Source organism: Sipha flava, unplaced genomic scaffold (assembly GCF_003268045.1).
Source record: "Sipha flava isolate LNK unplaced genomic scaffold, YSA_version1 118_pilon_pilon, whole genome shotgun sequence".
NCBI classification, from domain to species: domain Eukaryota; kingdom Metazoa; phylum Arthropoda; class Insecta; order Hemiptera; family Aphididae; genus Sipha; species Sipha flava.
Window position 1 is genome coordinate 1232581 of NW_020271743.1, and position 17132 is coordinate 1249712.

At 31.4% G+C, this 17132-nt stretch overlaps 1 protein-coding gene across 4 annotated transcripts in view; it reads left to right on the forward strand.

The window, feature by feature from the left end:
- LOC112693812 (BAI1-associated protein 3) overlaps positions 1-17132 on the forward strand; it is a 219213-nt gene that overhangs the window by 189583 nt on the left and 12498 nt on the right. For all 4 annotated transcript variants that reach the window (XM_025569040.1, XM_025569043.1, XM_025569044.1 and 1 more), the window contains 2 exons: positions 16604-16771; positions 16851-16895. In XM_025569040.1, the coding sequence (XP_025424825.1) occupies positions 16604-16771; positions 16851-16895 (213 nt within the window). The remainder of the gene's footprint in view (positions 1-16603; positions 16772-16850; positions 16896-17132) is intronic.

The window sequence follows — 17132 nt, forward strand, 5'->3', positions numbered from 1 at the left end:
GTTTTATCAATAACTATTATTTAAGGAAAAACTTACCTAGCAAACGTTAAAGATTTTTGTTATTTATTTGCACATCAATAAACATAATATTGTTGTGACGTCATTACATTATTTTCAATATTAATATTATTAATATTAAAAAAAGGCATATTAAATTCAAAAAGAACCCTTAGATATTTTATAAGAGCAACACGGGTGAAAATATAATTATCAATTTTATAATTAATAATAATAAAATAACAATAATTATTTTCAAAGCGACGATAATTAATATCACTAAATTTATTTATATTAAGTGGATGATGATTTTGGCGACTCTAAATAACGAATCGATCTAAATTTTACTGAAAAATTAAAGTTTCAGTTGGAGATATATTATATATATATATATATATGTATGTATATGTATATATTTGTAGATATTGACTTTTTGGGTCTGAATTCATGCTATTATAAACTAACCTAATATAGGATGACAAAGTTTCAATAAGTTTTTTTAGTTATTATAACTTCAAATATTTTTGGTATAAGAGACACACCACTAATTAACTTATAATTAAAAACATTTTGTTTATAACCTGACTATAAATCAGTATAAAAAATGATTTTTCCAAATATCTGGAAAATAGTCCAGACTTAATGACTTATTAATCATAATATATAACGGTTTAAGTAAGCGACGAGATTTTAGAAACACAGATGGTATACCATCAAGCCTATTCCCTGAATGGATATTCCAGGTAGTTAATAATTCATACATTTCATTATAATATATTGTCCAAGAGCTTAAATTAACATTAATACTATTATTATTAGAAGCAAAAGCAGAATGTTGGGTTTTCATATTATCATTTATTGAGTCATTTACATAAACACTGACATTTATACTATTTATAAGATTTTTACTATTGGATAAAGTGTTAAACCGTAGATTTATCATTTATATGGCAGTAATTTAGATAGTTTAAATGACGATTCCGATAGAAAATAATATAAATACTGGCGATCGGTTAAACAATCCGAAATTCGGCATCATAATGGATGTCCACCGGATGCGTACCCTGATCACTGTATATCATTATAGTTATAGTAATAACAATTAAACGACAGAACGATTACTCCACACGCCGAAGACTACTTAGTGTACCGACAAGATTACCGACCATTTGTTCCATGGTAATACTTAACGTAGTGTTCAATAGAAATGAAAACCATAAACCTGCCATAATATATCGAAGAAACTCTTGAAAATATTGCGTTCGCAAAAAACACTTACGTCAATAGAAAAATATTAACAATTTCGATGAGTTTTACAATTACTGATCATTGTGTGATACGTGTTCGATAGGTTTAAAAAAAATGAAATTCTTTTGAACAATGAAATATATAAGCTTTAAAATTTAACTATTCTTTATATCAATGTATTTACTTATAGTTACAAATAGCATCTAATATTTGAGATGGAGTGGGTTAATGTCTGAGTTACTCGATAAATCAATGATGGAAGTATAAATACTGAAAAAAAGTCCTACTCAATTTTTAATAAAACACATACCTAATAATAATTAAACGTACAAAGCATTATTTCTCATATATTTATGATATTTCATTAGCTTATAATAATTGATGTCAAAAAAGTATACTTTTATTGTACAATATACTAGTGCATTATACACCAAACTACACACAAATAGGTTTTATTAATATGTACAACTTAAGAGTAAAAAATGACGACCGGCACAATGTCATATTATTACATTACAAATTATATTTACTCTTACAACTTATAATTACACACACACATATCAAACATTTAATATCGAAAAAGTTATTGCATATTTTTAAGGCTATATTTTTCTGTTTATTTTCTACAAAAGTGTTAAATATTATTTTAGTATTCACTACATATTTTTTGCCATTCAACGTTGCTAAATATAATTGGGGATCATTTGAAATATTCGAAGTTAGCCTCTAAAACCCTTTCCTATTGCTTCCTATATTCATATTATGTTATAATTAAAGTAATTTTTAAAATATGTTATTTATACATCATCAATAATTATTGCTATTTAAATAAGCATAATAATAATGTAACAAATACGTTTACGGTCCTAGGTGAACACGATTTTGCGAGCGGGCGAGCGGGCGATAAAATTAAATTTATGGAATGTCCTATTTAGGTGGTAAACAAGCTGATGTGCGGGCGATTACAATTAAATTACAACCTAACCTATTACAATATTATCACTTGCATCAAAACAAATATTTTTGTTTCTGACGCGGGTGACTAGTACTATTTTCGAATACTTCAGTTCAGTTGTTTGTGTATTTTAATTTATAAAACTAAACATTTATTTAAAACCATGGATTCTATAGTAGAACATAAGTAGAAGTCAATATTAAAACACACCTAAATAAATTGGGTTTGTACTTTTTCTTTTTATTTTCTTTTTATTTTACATTTTTTGTTTCTTCGTAGCATAGTACTTAAGCAGGGTATTTTCATAAAGCATTGCAATATTTGGATCCATTTTTAAGAATGTATTACATTCACAACAACCATCAACTTAGATCATCAACTTAAAATTAATTGAAGACTATTTACGTCTACAAATCGTCCGCCCGCAACCAGGACACTCGCTCGCGCGCGTTGAATATCGTGTCGCCCGCCCGCTCGCAAAATCGCGTTCATCTAGGACGCACCGTTATACAGACACCAACCTCAATGTGCAGCAATTGAAAACTGTTGAAGCTTTAAATTTTATTTTTTCATTTTTTTCATTTTTATTTTTAGCATAATGAGCGGTGATTGTCATTATAATAATTTGTAACATTACATCGCCGTGACCAATCTATTATGAAGAAAATAAAATATCCAACACTGTTTACCTAAGACATGGAATTATATTGTTATATATTATTAATATTTTGTCGTAAATTGCCATGCAGCCGTACAGTAACACAGTAATACAGTAATAGATAATAAACAGTACAGTTTAATGGATTAATTGTAAAAAACTTTTTTTTATCAAACGATACAATTATCGTTTACATTTTTACAATTATAATAGTTGCGTTAAATCTTGTCAAAAAAAATAGGCTGATGCGTGAAAAAGTGAAAAGAAATAAAAGCAATAAGAGAGGTTATGTTAATTAACGTTGAAGGAAAAAGAGAAAGAAGATGATCAAAACAGAAATGGTTGGATACGATTGAGAATGATATCAATCAGGGATTTAGAAAATCGAGACGAGTGGAGGTATAGAATAAGGGTGACCGACCACAAATAGTTGGGAGAAAGAAAGGAGAAGAAGAAGAAATAATTGTGTTAAATGACGTTATGACAAAACAATTTTTCAATTAACATAGATCATACGAAGAGACTAACAAAACTTTCGGATTTCAAAGCTTGTAATAATTTTTTTTTCTGCCCACAGTGTTCTGTGGTGAAGTTATACAAATTTTTAACGATAATATTTTCTATCTAGGTTATTGTTTTTTGTCAAAATATCGCTGTTTACGTTGTACACATCCCTGTACGGCAACTATACTTTATTACTTTAACTCTGGGGTAGATGGTTAATAACTATTTTATAATTTTCCAGTATATCACTACTTATACTTCAATCCATCTTCCAAAAGCGGAAGTTTGGTGACCCTTAAATTGACGTTGGCAGCAATCCTTTTCCATCGCTCACGGTTTTCTGTCGAATAAAAGGCATCTTTCAGAGGAAAGCCAGTGATGTTTTTGATATGGTCAATATATAATTAGTATACCACTACTTCAATAATAAAGCTTTTCTCACGGTGATACACATTTGTTGAATAATTAAACATTTTTAAGTAGAAAACAAATTTATCAAAAATCGAGTACAACGTTAATAAATCACATGTTTTCTGTTGTCATGGATACCAGAACTATGTTAAAAATATATTATTATTCACTATAAATTATAAACTTTTTGGATTTAATATTAAATTATATAGTGTTACTGATAACCGTAAAATAAAAGTTTTCAACGTCAACCTAAAAAAAAAAAAAAAAGTTTAAGTACAAAATGATTGAGCATTGTATACCTTGAACTGGATATTTTTAAATTTATAACCACGATAGATAGAATATGTATTATTTTTTCTGTGTCGTGTTTATGACCTTCGTAAAACTAAACAAATAAAAAATTCTCGATGACCATAACGGTTATTAATCAATACTTGCTCGTTGTTACCATTGCATATATTTATAAGTATATGCATACGTGCAATATGTAATTATTGTAACTATTCATGTAGGACGAGATTTTCATGAAATCATAATGGCCAATACGTGTTAGTTTCATGTACAACACGTGTGGTTAGCTCACAATCATTTTTCAATAAATGGGTAGTATATTTTATTTGTGTAGATGATTTTTCATTATTGTAATAATAACATTTTAGCCTCTTTCGCGTAATAACTATATTAATAATTTCAAAACTTAAAACGTAATTGCAAAATTATAACGTAATACACTATATTATTGTTGATAGCCCGTGGGAATACATCAATTGCACACACATACACACACAGAAAATAATAAAAGTTTAAAAATGTAATAACCTTAAAAACTAACTGTACTCGCATACTGTTATATTTTGAATAAAACATCGCCAATATATTAAAACGTTTACATTGAAATTAGTGCACACGTTCAAATATTATCAAAATCATTTTTCTCTCGTCCCTTACGAAGATATTGTACTATAAACATTGATATTACAAACACGATATTATGCTTTGAACACACTTAACGTAAAATTTATAACAAATGTTGAACTCATGACCCCCCCCCCAAGGAACATTTTCGGTACGAAGAACTAAGCTTTTTCGAAGGATAAAATAAAAAAATAAAATTATTTTAGGTATTCTCAATTCCGTTCGCATTTCCTGTTTCGATTACTAATCAAGTCAAAGGATTATTTAAACTTTTAAGCACCGAGTCCACAGTGTTCGAATGTATCGTCGTTTTACATTGGGGACAAAAGTTATGAATGTAAAAAAAAAAAAAAAAATAAACATTTCATTTTTAATCAAACCTTTTTACGGTACTTCGGATTTTACGATTTTTACGAATCGTTGGATCTCAGTACAGACATATTTATACGCCGTTCGGCTAAAATTGTACATGCAAACCATACTACACGCGCCTGTCATGTACCTTTAAACTTCTTGAACTTCCGGTGCGTGAAAATAAATCCCCCGTGCAGGTTACCACGCATATAAACGAACAGTAATTACCCTACCCCATACCAGCATAACGCGAGGTCACTAATTTATTGCTCCTTTCATACATGGTTAGGGGCTATTTAGGATGACCTTTTTACATGCAGATCGCGAATATTGTTCTGCCTCCGTGGCCGAGTTTGCCTCTAAACACACACGTTATAATTATTATTATGGCCATCTCGAAAATTATGTACGTACGAAACGATCCGTGTCGCTGGGAAATATTTGCAGGCGGAAATTATGATACATTTAATGAATACCTACAATTAATCCAATTAATCGTTATTTTCACGGTTTTTTTTTTTTTATTATTACATTTTACCGATGTCTTGTTGTCCATCTCGGCTATTTACTTCTTTAGCCATGTCGAGTTCAGGAACTATTTTGTTTATTTTTATTACTTGAGAACAACTAACAGCATTATGACCACACATTTAATATGGATATGCGAGTAACTTCAATAAATAGGTACGATAAGCGATATTGCTACACGTGCACAACGCGAAACGAATCATAATTAACATAATATGGTACGTGCTACACAAAACAACGTTTTTGAGTAACAAGAAGAGGACTACGGAATACGAATTATAAGGATCATGATGATTACAAAACGAATCACTCGGTGGACACCGCAGACAGACGTGTTTCATCGGAGGAGTGAGCGTAATGTATACGATTAACTGAAAAATAATGATAATTTTTCTTCCGTTTATGAATTTCGTTCATTCCGATAAACCGTCATAATTAACTTTATACTATATTGTTACGTATACACTCGTAAATATGATATTGATTATAAGTGTGTAACTAATTTTCGTTTTCTATAATATGTTATTGGTCATGTTTGTTTTCAGTCTGTCAAGATGTAAACTATCTTTGCAAACTTGATACTACCAGGTTACACTGAACTATGAATATAAAAATTTATTTTTGATAACAATTTATGGAAGTGTTTTCATAATTTAGTCTCGATTTTATGTATGCTGAACAAATATATTAGTCAGCACAAATACTACAAATATAACAACCTATTTAATTCGATACAAATTTTATATTCATAGAAATTAATGCTAATTTTTAATATGAATCCAATATCAAGTTTTTAACGTATACGGTCCATGTATAATTACTTTTAAATTGAGTTTTGAATTGTGATTAGATTTGTTCTCGTAAATTTAAATTCAAATTACTAAATCTAATAAATCTTACATAGAATAGTTAATAGTTTTATTAATTAATTATTTTCTTCATTATTTTTATTTCTTTAATTAATAAGGCTTGACTTCTTTAAGATCTGAGATCATGAGCCAAATATTTTTACATATTGATCTTAAAATTATTTGTATTGAACGTTTGGAGGTAAGGGTTATATAATTTGTTTTGATAATATTTTCCAATTTTTATCCACCAAGTGCAAGTTTCATCATGGGTGGTTTTCCTAGAATTTGTCTGAACATACTGAACATCAACATTCAAGTACGATTTGTTTGATGGTAATTTGTTTATTACAGAGTTCGAATGTTAGAGCCTCGTCTTCGGTTATAAGATGTAAATGTGTTAGACGAGAATGTTCAATACTGGTATTTTGAATACCTTCTTCTTCGTGTTTTTCGTGGTTGTAAGAGAAGGGAGATTTCCATGGGGTGACTGATGTCTTTATTTCTCGAAATTTATTTGTAATTTATGTCTCTTCCCACATGTTTTACCAATATGTTTTTTTTATATAATTTTTTTTTCGAACGTCTTGAAACATTATTTTATTAATTACTACCGAGAAATGTGAAATTGTTGCTTTATTGGCTGTCTCGTCTGCTAGTTATGCCAATTTACGAAGATACCCGTAGAAATTCGATTTCTCTATTTGAGTGTGATAACATTTTTTGAATAGCTTGAATGATTTCGCTTTTGGGGTAAGGGTTTTTTTTTTAGAGCAAAGAGTGCACTGTAAGGGTCACTTATAATGAGTATTTGATCGAACCCCATGTTCACCACGTGTGACATTACTTTTTCGATAGCTTGGCTTACGGCTGCGAAAATGCTGGTTTCAGAAGGAGTTTTGAACATTGAGGTTTTATTATTTTCTACAAAGGCGAATCCCAGTACCATTATGAGATTTCGGTGGGTCTGTTATGTGGTGAGGGTATTTTTCTTCTATTATTTTTGTTAAGTTATTTTTTATTACTGGTGCCGGAAAAAGATTTTTGTTTAATTCAAGTAACTGGGTATTGAGTTATATATTCCATGTCCAAGAAGAGGATAATTGAAAGGTAATATTATTAAATATAAGCCGTTAGAAGTTCATTAGATAATATTAAATATTGTTTTAAGTTATTGTCTAAACAAGTTCCATTCCATAATTTGTAATTGTATTTATAATCTATCACATATTAAAATAATCAAATAATCCAAACTGTTCTGAATATTTTTAATTTTTTTTTTTTTTTTTTGTAATTGAAACTATTTTCTGTCTATACACAGTAAAACATGTAATAGATAATTGAGGTAAATGATGATTAAAAAGAATAAGCCTATACATTATTTTATACTTATAAAAAATTAATAAAAATATATCAAAAATTCAAATTCGATAAATCAAACTAATGAATATTTAAAATTTGACTTCAACATAAAAATAGATTAATATAATACCTAATACTATTTCCATTCAAATTTAAATGTATTAAATAAATATTAAGCCAAATTCAATAAATCTATAAAAAATTGCAGATTTTATAAAATAAGCAACACCGTTGTCGACAATGCGAATTCGGCAATTTGGCTACTAATTATATGAAATTAACTAAATTTAATAACGCCTTTCATGGATTAGGTAGCCAACTCTTTGCTCGGTGCTTGAAAACATTATTATTCGATAACGCAACGCAATGTGTGTTGTAATTTCTATCAATTTATTAAAAAAAAAACATTTATTTAATTTATATTTTTAAATACACTTAAACAATTTATTATTTATTTACTATTTTTATGCAATCGACAGTTAAATGTGTTATTACGATTTGGTCAAATTATGAATTCATGAATTTAGTGTTACATAAAAATCAGAAATTTTAATATTTTAACCCCAAAATTAAGAAATTCATGCTAAACAAATTAAATAAAATTAATATTAAAAAAGTAAAATAATAATATTAATATTATTAATAAAATAATATTAGGTGTCATCAAATTATGTATGTCTAGCAAAATATTAATACGACAATCCAAGTTAAAGTAGTACAAGCCAGCTGCAGTGTACTTATCCCCAAGGAATTAATACGACGATTTAATTCGTTATTTTTCGTTTTCTATATCTAGTTATTCATATCATTCAACACTATTTTCATAAAGCGGACATCTTTTACCAAGTTTCTTAGACATCGTCAAATATATTATATAACAGTGTGTTATTTGTGTAACGATGTGAATATTATTTTTGTTTGAAAATAGCCCGGTGAAATATGTAAAAAAAAAAAAAATTATAATAATAAGAATGTATGCCTCTGGCCACGGGTTAGTAAAATAGAAAGAAAAAGTAAGCTTAATTAAACGTAACTTCCAAGTTTACACATGTCATATAAAACACAAAATAAATTATGTCTGTGAATTATCATCATACTTACATTTTAAGTAAATTAAAGTTATATTTAATGTTAATAAATTTAATATTAATTAGTAAATTTTACATAAATTATACCAGGAAACTAAACTATATTCACATAAATTAATGTTAATCCAATATTCCAACAAATTTAATTAATAATAATTGACGTATATTATTACCTTTGTTCCTATTAGCATACACACACATAATGGCACACAACACACTTGAATGATAAGATGCAAACAAATTTTTTTGAGATCTGCAATGATACACGAAATAATATTAACCTTGTCGTATATACTTGTACGTGAAAGAATATTTTTATTATACATTTTTTTTTTTGCTTTGCCTATGTATCACCAATACAATGATCACTGAATAATTACAATGTACAAAAAAAGGTTGAAAATATACGGCACCGTAATACTAAAGGCGATTCTATACCTGAAAATACGTCAGAAAAATTTGGCTCGTGTAAAATATTATAATCGCTTATCTAAAAACATTGACTGTATCGTCTATAAGTTAACACGATGAAAAATTTAACGCGAAGTGTTGCCAGTATGTTTCTAAGATATTCTGGTTACGCGAAAAACATTATAATATTTAAAAAATATTCTCTTCATTTTTTACCATATTGGTGTACAATATTATTGTTTTTTTCGGTGTTATCGAATGCAACGCGCTAATATACGACTCACAATTGTATTACTACCTATATAATATAATATGTTAGCAGATCGTAAACCGTTCGAACATTTTAAAAGGATCAAAGAAAATTCGAATCGTGGAGTTTTCGATTGAACCAGTCGTACTGGGTGTAATGAAAATTTTTGACACGTGTATTATTTTTTTTTATTTTTTTTTTTTTATTTCTTTACGCCATGGACAGGAATTAATTTAATTATAATAAGTTTTTTGGTAAAACTAAATATAATAAAAACGGTTGAATAATAGTAGCAAGAAAAAGAAAAAACTATTTATTATTTATTATTTATTTAATGTTTGATAAGGAAAATGGAAAACTTTGACTTGAATGATGAAAATTTGGAAATATGGTCGTCTCTACTCTCGAAAATGTGTTGAAAAATTCGGATTGCAGACAATGAGCTAGCTGCACTCCCTTGTGAGGTCGAATCAAAAGATACGGTACACGAAACATGCTTGGTAAAGGTCGAAATAGTCGTATACACGTACCAGATAGCCAAATATTTTTTACCAGCTAAAGCGTGAATCAGCATGAGCAACTTAGTAGAGATGAAGACCTATCGCGATTATAAGGCATTCCGTATTCAGGAATTGACAAAAGCACATATTCGCTGACCCTTAGTCTGTCTAAGGTAATACGAAAATCACATCGGCTTTTTTTGTTACAACCTTTAGAAACTACGGAGTATAAAACTATGGTGGTCACCCATGTAAATGAGAAACAAATATAATTAAAATGAGCAATATACTATGATATGCATACATTTTTGGTAAAGTTTGATTTATAAAAATTCGTAGTTTCTCGATGATCGCGATGTAGCAATATTGATTTCGTATTGAAAAACTATCGTTTGGTGAACCGAAAGTTTGACGAGGATAAATATATAATTACGAAGATAAAAAAACGATTAGATTATATTCTATTATACGGTTGTAAACGTGAAATCGCAACTCATTATGTCTAGATATAAAAATATTTTGATTTATTATTGACTGATTTTTACTATTCGTGCATTTTTTAGTGGTAAAATTTGTTTCTATTCAATTCTTGTCGTCGAGTACGCTCCTTTTTATATTTATAACCGTTGATTTTAGTTCACTGCTGCACACATCGTACGTCGTATTTATACGTTAAAGCCGTATTTTTATTTCGACATTAGTAGAAAGAAAAATAAGTACCGGTTAGGCTTCGCGCCAATATTCTTCACGGAGTATCGCTGCATAGTTGCTATGTATACTAGCTGTGTATGTTATTCGATGACCATTGTCGACGAAGAATGTGTCGGTCAGTGTGCGATAAAATTCGAATTTTTATGGAATACCGTTGATCGATGCCGTGACGAAGTTATTATTGTGGAACAATAACTCCTTCGAAATTGAATAGCGACTCGGTGTGTACCGCGCCATATACTGAGCTTAATAAAAATATAATTAATTTTGTAGTTTACAGACGGACATTTGCGGAACGTAATACATTTACTAATTAAGTGAACATTCAAATTACTAATATCTGTACAAATATTGGTTGTGAATATCAAATTGTATGTTTTAGTGGGTTATATAAAGCTGCTAGTACGAGTGGAGGATGGTACCTTTTATACAATTATGCTCCTCACCATAAATTAGTTCAACACGTCACTAATTTAACTTTAAAACTTAAAAAAAAATGTAATGGTTAAAACTCATAAGTTAATAAATTAATGAATAAATAAATAAATGACTATTATCCTAAAGTATTTTTCCTGGATATTTGTTAGGTAAGACCAGCGGTTTAGCATTAAAAATTCATTTTCGGGTACATACAAAGTCAATAAAATGTACTTGTTTATTTCTATACATCATTTTTTTTTTTTATATATTTATATATGTCTCATTTATTGTTCGTTACTTTTCGTGGAAAAGTTAAAGATACGATCACCTATTGTCAATTGAAAAATTCATCGACAAAATCGATCAAATCGCGAAACAAATACGTTTCGAGGTCCGGTCACGCGTTACATTTGTTAACGCGAAATACGTATTTGTAAAACGTTATGGATAGTTCGACGGGGTACAAATTTGATAATTACATAATATTTTTCGATTGGAACGCGACACTCGCCTCGGAGCTTCGTGTTTCATTACGCATTGTGTAACGCAAACCGTTTTCAATCAGACCTTTACGTTGTTAGGCGGCCTAATATAAATTTAAATATTTATATATGTGAATGTAGTCCATCACGCGTGTGTTATGTACATCGCGGGCAAATGCGTATTTCAAAGGTGAAAAGTATGTTATCGGCGTAGCTCGCACACGCGCTCGTATCGAATTCGATGTCATTCGATTCGTCCCCGGGCCTCGACCTCAAGGGTTAACACCGCCGCGCGTGCATACGCTCATTTGTCTGCACAGGACACGGGTGCTTCGTGGGATGCATGTAAATTCCGCCAAAAAAAAAAAAAAAATAATAATAATAGAGGTGAATATTGATAGTCAATAAACACATCCTATATATAACGTATAAGTTTACTTCAGAATTTAAAATTGTCTAATACTAAAAGTATATTATTTCCACGTTCCGATTTTATAAATTCAGCCATTATGGCATATAAGCGTATAAGACTCTAGGACGTGTTCTGAACACAATTTATAATATTTCTATCTGATATTTCCAATTATTAGATCCACAATATGTGGCAAAGCTGATAGGATATGACATGATCGACAATTGTTCCGTGTTCGTTCGAACATGTTGTGACTTTCGAATACAAAAACCACGTCGCGTCGCGAACCGTCCCCGGTCACGTCGGTCAGTTACGGAACGATTAGTTTAAAAATATTTATTTTTCTGGACGGAATTCACATGTACCTTTTTTACTTGAATATTTTCCCGGGTGGAATTTACCATAGACGTTATTTTTACCTATTGATTTCGGGCGGAATTTATAATACCCCGTTTCACGGATCGCGCGTCATCGGCATCATTCGAATACGGGCTACCAGATTATTTTCGTTATCATCGATACAATAATATGGATAAAACGCGATTCCGTACGTTCGTTATCGGTGATACCCTTTTCAGCTACACGATTCCGTATGATTTTACCTGATTTTTAATTTCACGACTGCGTACGAAGTTTTAACGTTGATACCAATTTTCATGCCGTCATTAGTGGATACCACAATCGGATCAATTCATCTGATCGTATACCTAATCTTATGTTTGACGAAAAAGAACAATGCAAGTATCAAATGTATAAAAACAAAAATTTTCATTTAATTTTTAAATTAATTTTGCCTCCCCTCCTCCCCTAAGAAAATGTCTGGAGACGACTATTGTACGAACGAAACCCATGCGCTATGTCTTGTCGGTTAGTTCCAACGGAACACTTATACGTTCGTTAATAGAAACGTTTAACAGAAAAAAAAACATAACAACCGATGAACCATCACATGTATTGAGTTATAATAAAGACACGGTGTTAAGTTTGATTATTTGTATAAAAATGGTCGTCCATTGCTTGTACTCGACTGCCGGAGCTATCTCGGTAAACCGATGGCGACGGCTATCGACGTACTGCAACTCAGCATTTTGGTACTTACGAACTAACAAGCGATTCGCTTTATGATAATAAAGGGTTCTTAACACGTGCGTCGATCGCTCGATCGATTCTCTTCTTGGACGATCACGAGACCAGTCTGAACTGAAAGCCGTGAACGTGTCGGTTTTACGCGTTGTTTTTTCTTCGCGCACTTTGCGCCCATCGGTGCGCAATCCGGGGGCATAAAATATAATCGTGCGTGCACCCAGACACCTCTTCCCACGACCGAACGTTTACGGTGACTATAGCTTGAAGTGGTCGGGTCTACCGGCCATGTACCGTCGTTATCCGTGCGTTCGGGTGTGCCAGTCTGTACGTGTGTGTTTGGGTATGTGATAAAAATAAAAACGGTAACAATAAATCGTTTAACAACTGTGTAGTTTAATAGTATAATTACGGTTGGACGATAAATATCAATATATTCGGCCCTTTTGGCCCAACAGCGATAAAAATAATAACAATAATAATAAAAAAATCACAGGTTTTCGGTGCGCAGCATGGACAGCTGCAACTATCCACCCTGAATGATCAAAAAAAAAAATAAATAAATAACATATAAGATTAACACGTCCGGTAAATAACGCGATAAATAATAACCGTAATCGATGGCCGTCGTATGTGTACGGAAAAGTTTACGAGTATACAGAATAACAAATACATATCGATTCAAGCCAATTAATAACGCCGAAAGACATATTGTAATAATTCACAACACGTGTTGTAGCACAGACGGTTGACACGACACACGACATCGTTCGTGTCACAGCTGACAAAATTATGCAGTTTTAAAACGGCCAATTGATTATGTAATAATTGATAAACGATAATAATTCACAATGCAAATATTGAAATAAACCTGTTAACACGGTGCTTGTGTATTGCGATTAGCGCGGAAGAAGCGTGGAGGAATTGGCGATTATTTGCTAGTATTATTATTATTTTGATTTAAACCGTCGTCGACACGTATTTTTAAGCACTGTAAATTATTTAAAATTTATTGCACCGAAAGTCTCATTCGGGTTAGGTATATCATACATCAAGTATATCATTCGGTCGGAATTCGTACCCGAACAGCACTTAAGGTTATTTTTTGACTTTCTGAGTGGTTTTTCTAATATTCTTACGAGAAATTGAACATAAAAATCCTTGAAAGTAAACATAACATTACACCTTGCCTAAGCGTTGTAGGCGGGATTGAGTTTAAAATATTCGAGTTTTTAATGTACCAGATATTATACGATGTATCACGGATTGTAAACTTCGGCTATGTTTTTACACCGAAATGTACGCACGTAAAGTTAACTTTACCTTTGACGTCCCTCTAGAAATCATCTAACTAACTTGCCCATGCGCAATCATAACGTAATAGCATTACACCTTTACTTATTTTCCGTATAAAAGTAACGAATTATGAAACAAAAGTTTAAAAAAAAAGTTCATCGTTTTTAAAGTTCACAGACATTTTGAGAAGTTTACTGCCGCTTTTCATACATCATAATTCTACCGTCGTTGGTAAAATATAAAATGTTTGAAACTTTATTTAATACTTAATGAACTCACTAATACGCTGCACATGTTTATCTTAATATGATATGTTATAACGAGTGCATAGTTAATAATTTTATAAAAAAAAGTTTTGACACCCCTGATAGCGATTTGCACGGTCTGATCTAGATCGGTTTGAATCGGACCGGACCGGACTATGGTCCAATCATTTTCGGTCTTAATATTTTTTAATTTAATGTGGTCCGGTCCCCTTGTCTACAAAAATAAATCAAGTAAATAAAGTCCAGTCTGATCCGTCCATCTTCAGTTCAATAAAATTATCTTAATATAGAACAACTGTTTAATATGATTTTACTTGTATACATTTCATAATAAAATAATATCCAACAATGTGTTATTTTAAATCAGAATATATTGTTTTGGAACACCAAAATAGTTCGTCACGTTTCTTTATGGTTTTATTGATGACATAATATGTATTTATTATAAAATATAAATCCAGAAATAGAATTCGAGTTAATGTTTGTGAATTATCTTGTCTGACAACTATATTATTTCCAAACGTATACAGAATATATTGTGGACAATTTTATAATTATATGGTTTTATATTTTATTTTGAACATTTTACGTCATTTGGCATTATTTATACGGTCCGTTTTTGGTATTTTCTATTACATTCTAAATGATACGGCCCGGTCCAGTCTGGTTTCATCATTTATTTCATCGGTCAGGTCTCTGGTCTTGGTATTACAATATATCAGTCCGGTCCGGTCTTTATAAAAACGGACCATGCTATGCTCTAGTCTCAGCACTGCGAAAAAGAGCAACTGAGACAATCTGCCTCTGTTCCTCTAACACCCACTCCACAACACGCTTGTTCTCTTTGGGAACAAATGCGATTACATTTGGACCTATGTTGTCGGATCGATTTGAATAACACGCATATACATCGGGTGTTGCGCCCCACTACGCATTAATCCGTTTTTGTTTTTACAACTGAAAACAGTGGAGCGATTAAAATCGGTGTTTTTTTTTCCTCCCCAAACGTTTTGGATTGTTCAAAAACCCCCAACTCCACTGTAACCGTGTTGATGACGTGCTTTTATGGCCCGTTTAAGAACTATTATTGCGTTGTCGGCAACACGCGATATTAGTATACATTTAGTTTTTTTAAAAATGTTTTCGAGCTTTGCGATTTTTCGACGATAAGTTCTAAAGTATACATTTAATTATCCGCAACAGCAGCAGAAAAAAAGTGCGTGAATTCATCGCCGGTTCTTTCAGTCCTCGCGTGCGTGGATTTTACGGGTTGTAAAAAAAAAACTGATAAGGATAATACATCCCCATGTCTTACACATTGTTTAATAAGAATATAACAATTAAATCCGAACGTTTTAAAAATTCGTAAAAAAAAAAAAAAAGAATTAAATACTTTCAATGTATCTTTAGAATCAAAACTTGTCGTTAAAACGTCAATACGAAAACAAATTGTTTTCGTTTTTAACAGTTTCCTAGTTTACTTTGTGTTATTTTATAGATTTTTTTTTTAACAGAAAGTACTCAAAATGAATGACGACGAACCGTCACGATTCGTTTGGCTTCGCCCAGCACAAAGTTGATTTATGAATTTAACACTTGAATGCAGCGTGAAAAACAATTTTTATTTCGTCCAAATCATCTGTCGTGTTCGAAATGTTAAATAATTTTAAATACTTCACGTCGACGGCTTATAAATAATTTTGCCGAACGCGATAAAGCTTCACTACCAGATGATATTTTATAACGTACGGATTGAGTTTAAAACAATTGAACCGTTTTATTTATCGACTTTGCCCGACGCGACATCGGAATCGGAACGCGTCGACACGAAATTAATGACAACGGAAATTACGAAAAGCCGTCGCGTGCCGTTTTCTGAGGCAATTGTTTATTTTTTGCAGTTTCCGGTTGAGTTTCAAGAGAAAAGAACGAGGCGGCGGTTCGAGCGGTAGTGTTTACGGATGCCGGGAGCACCGGGATAGCATTTCGGCCGTTCCCGCACGGTTCATCCAAGCGACCAGCGTGCGCAGAGAGACACTAAATCCGAAATGGGGTGAAAGTTTCATGTTGTGAGTGTAAAAACGTTAAAAATGCACATGCCCACCTTGTTCGCACGTGATTCTAAATGTTTGTTTGTGTTTCCCGTAGCGATATCGATGACGTGACCAGTGACATCTTACACCTGGACATTTGGTAAGACGATAAAATGTTGTAACATATGAACTAACACGACTCCGTTCGTGTTTTTTTCGATCTATACATTTTAAATTTAAACGAGGAAAATGTATGACCACGACGATGTAATACCGATCTTTATTACATCGTAACCGTCCTCCTCTTAATAGCCACTGTGTATTAATTAACACGGGTGGAGAGGGCGTGAAAATGGTACAGAGTAATGGGCGTATCCTAGTTGGGTCCCAAATAATA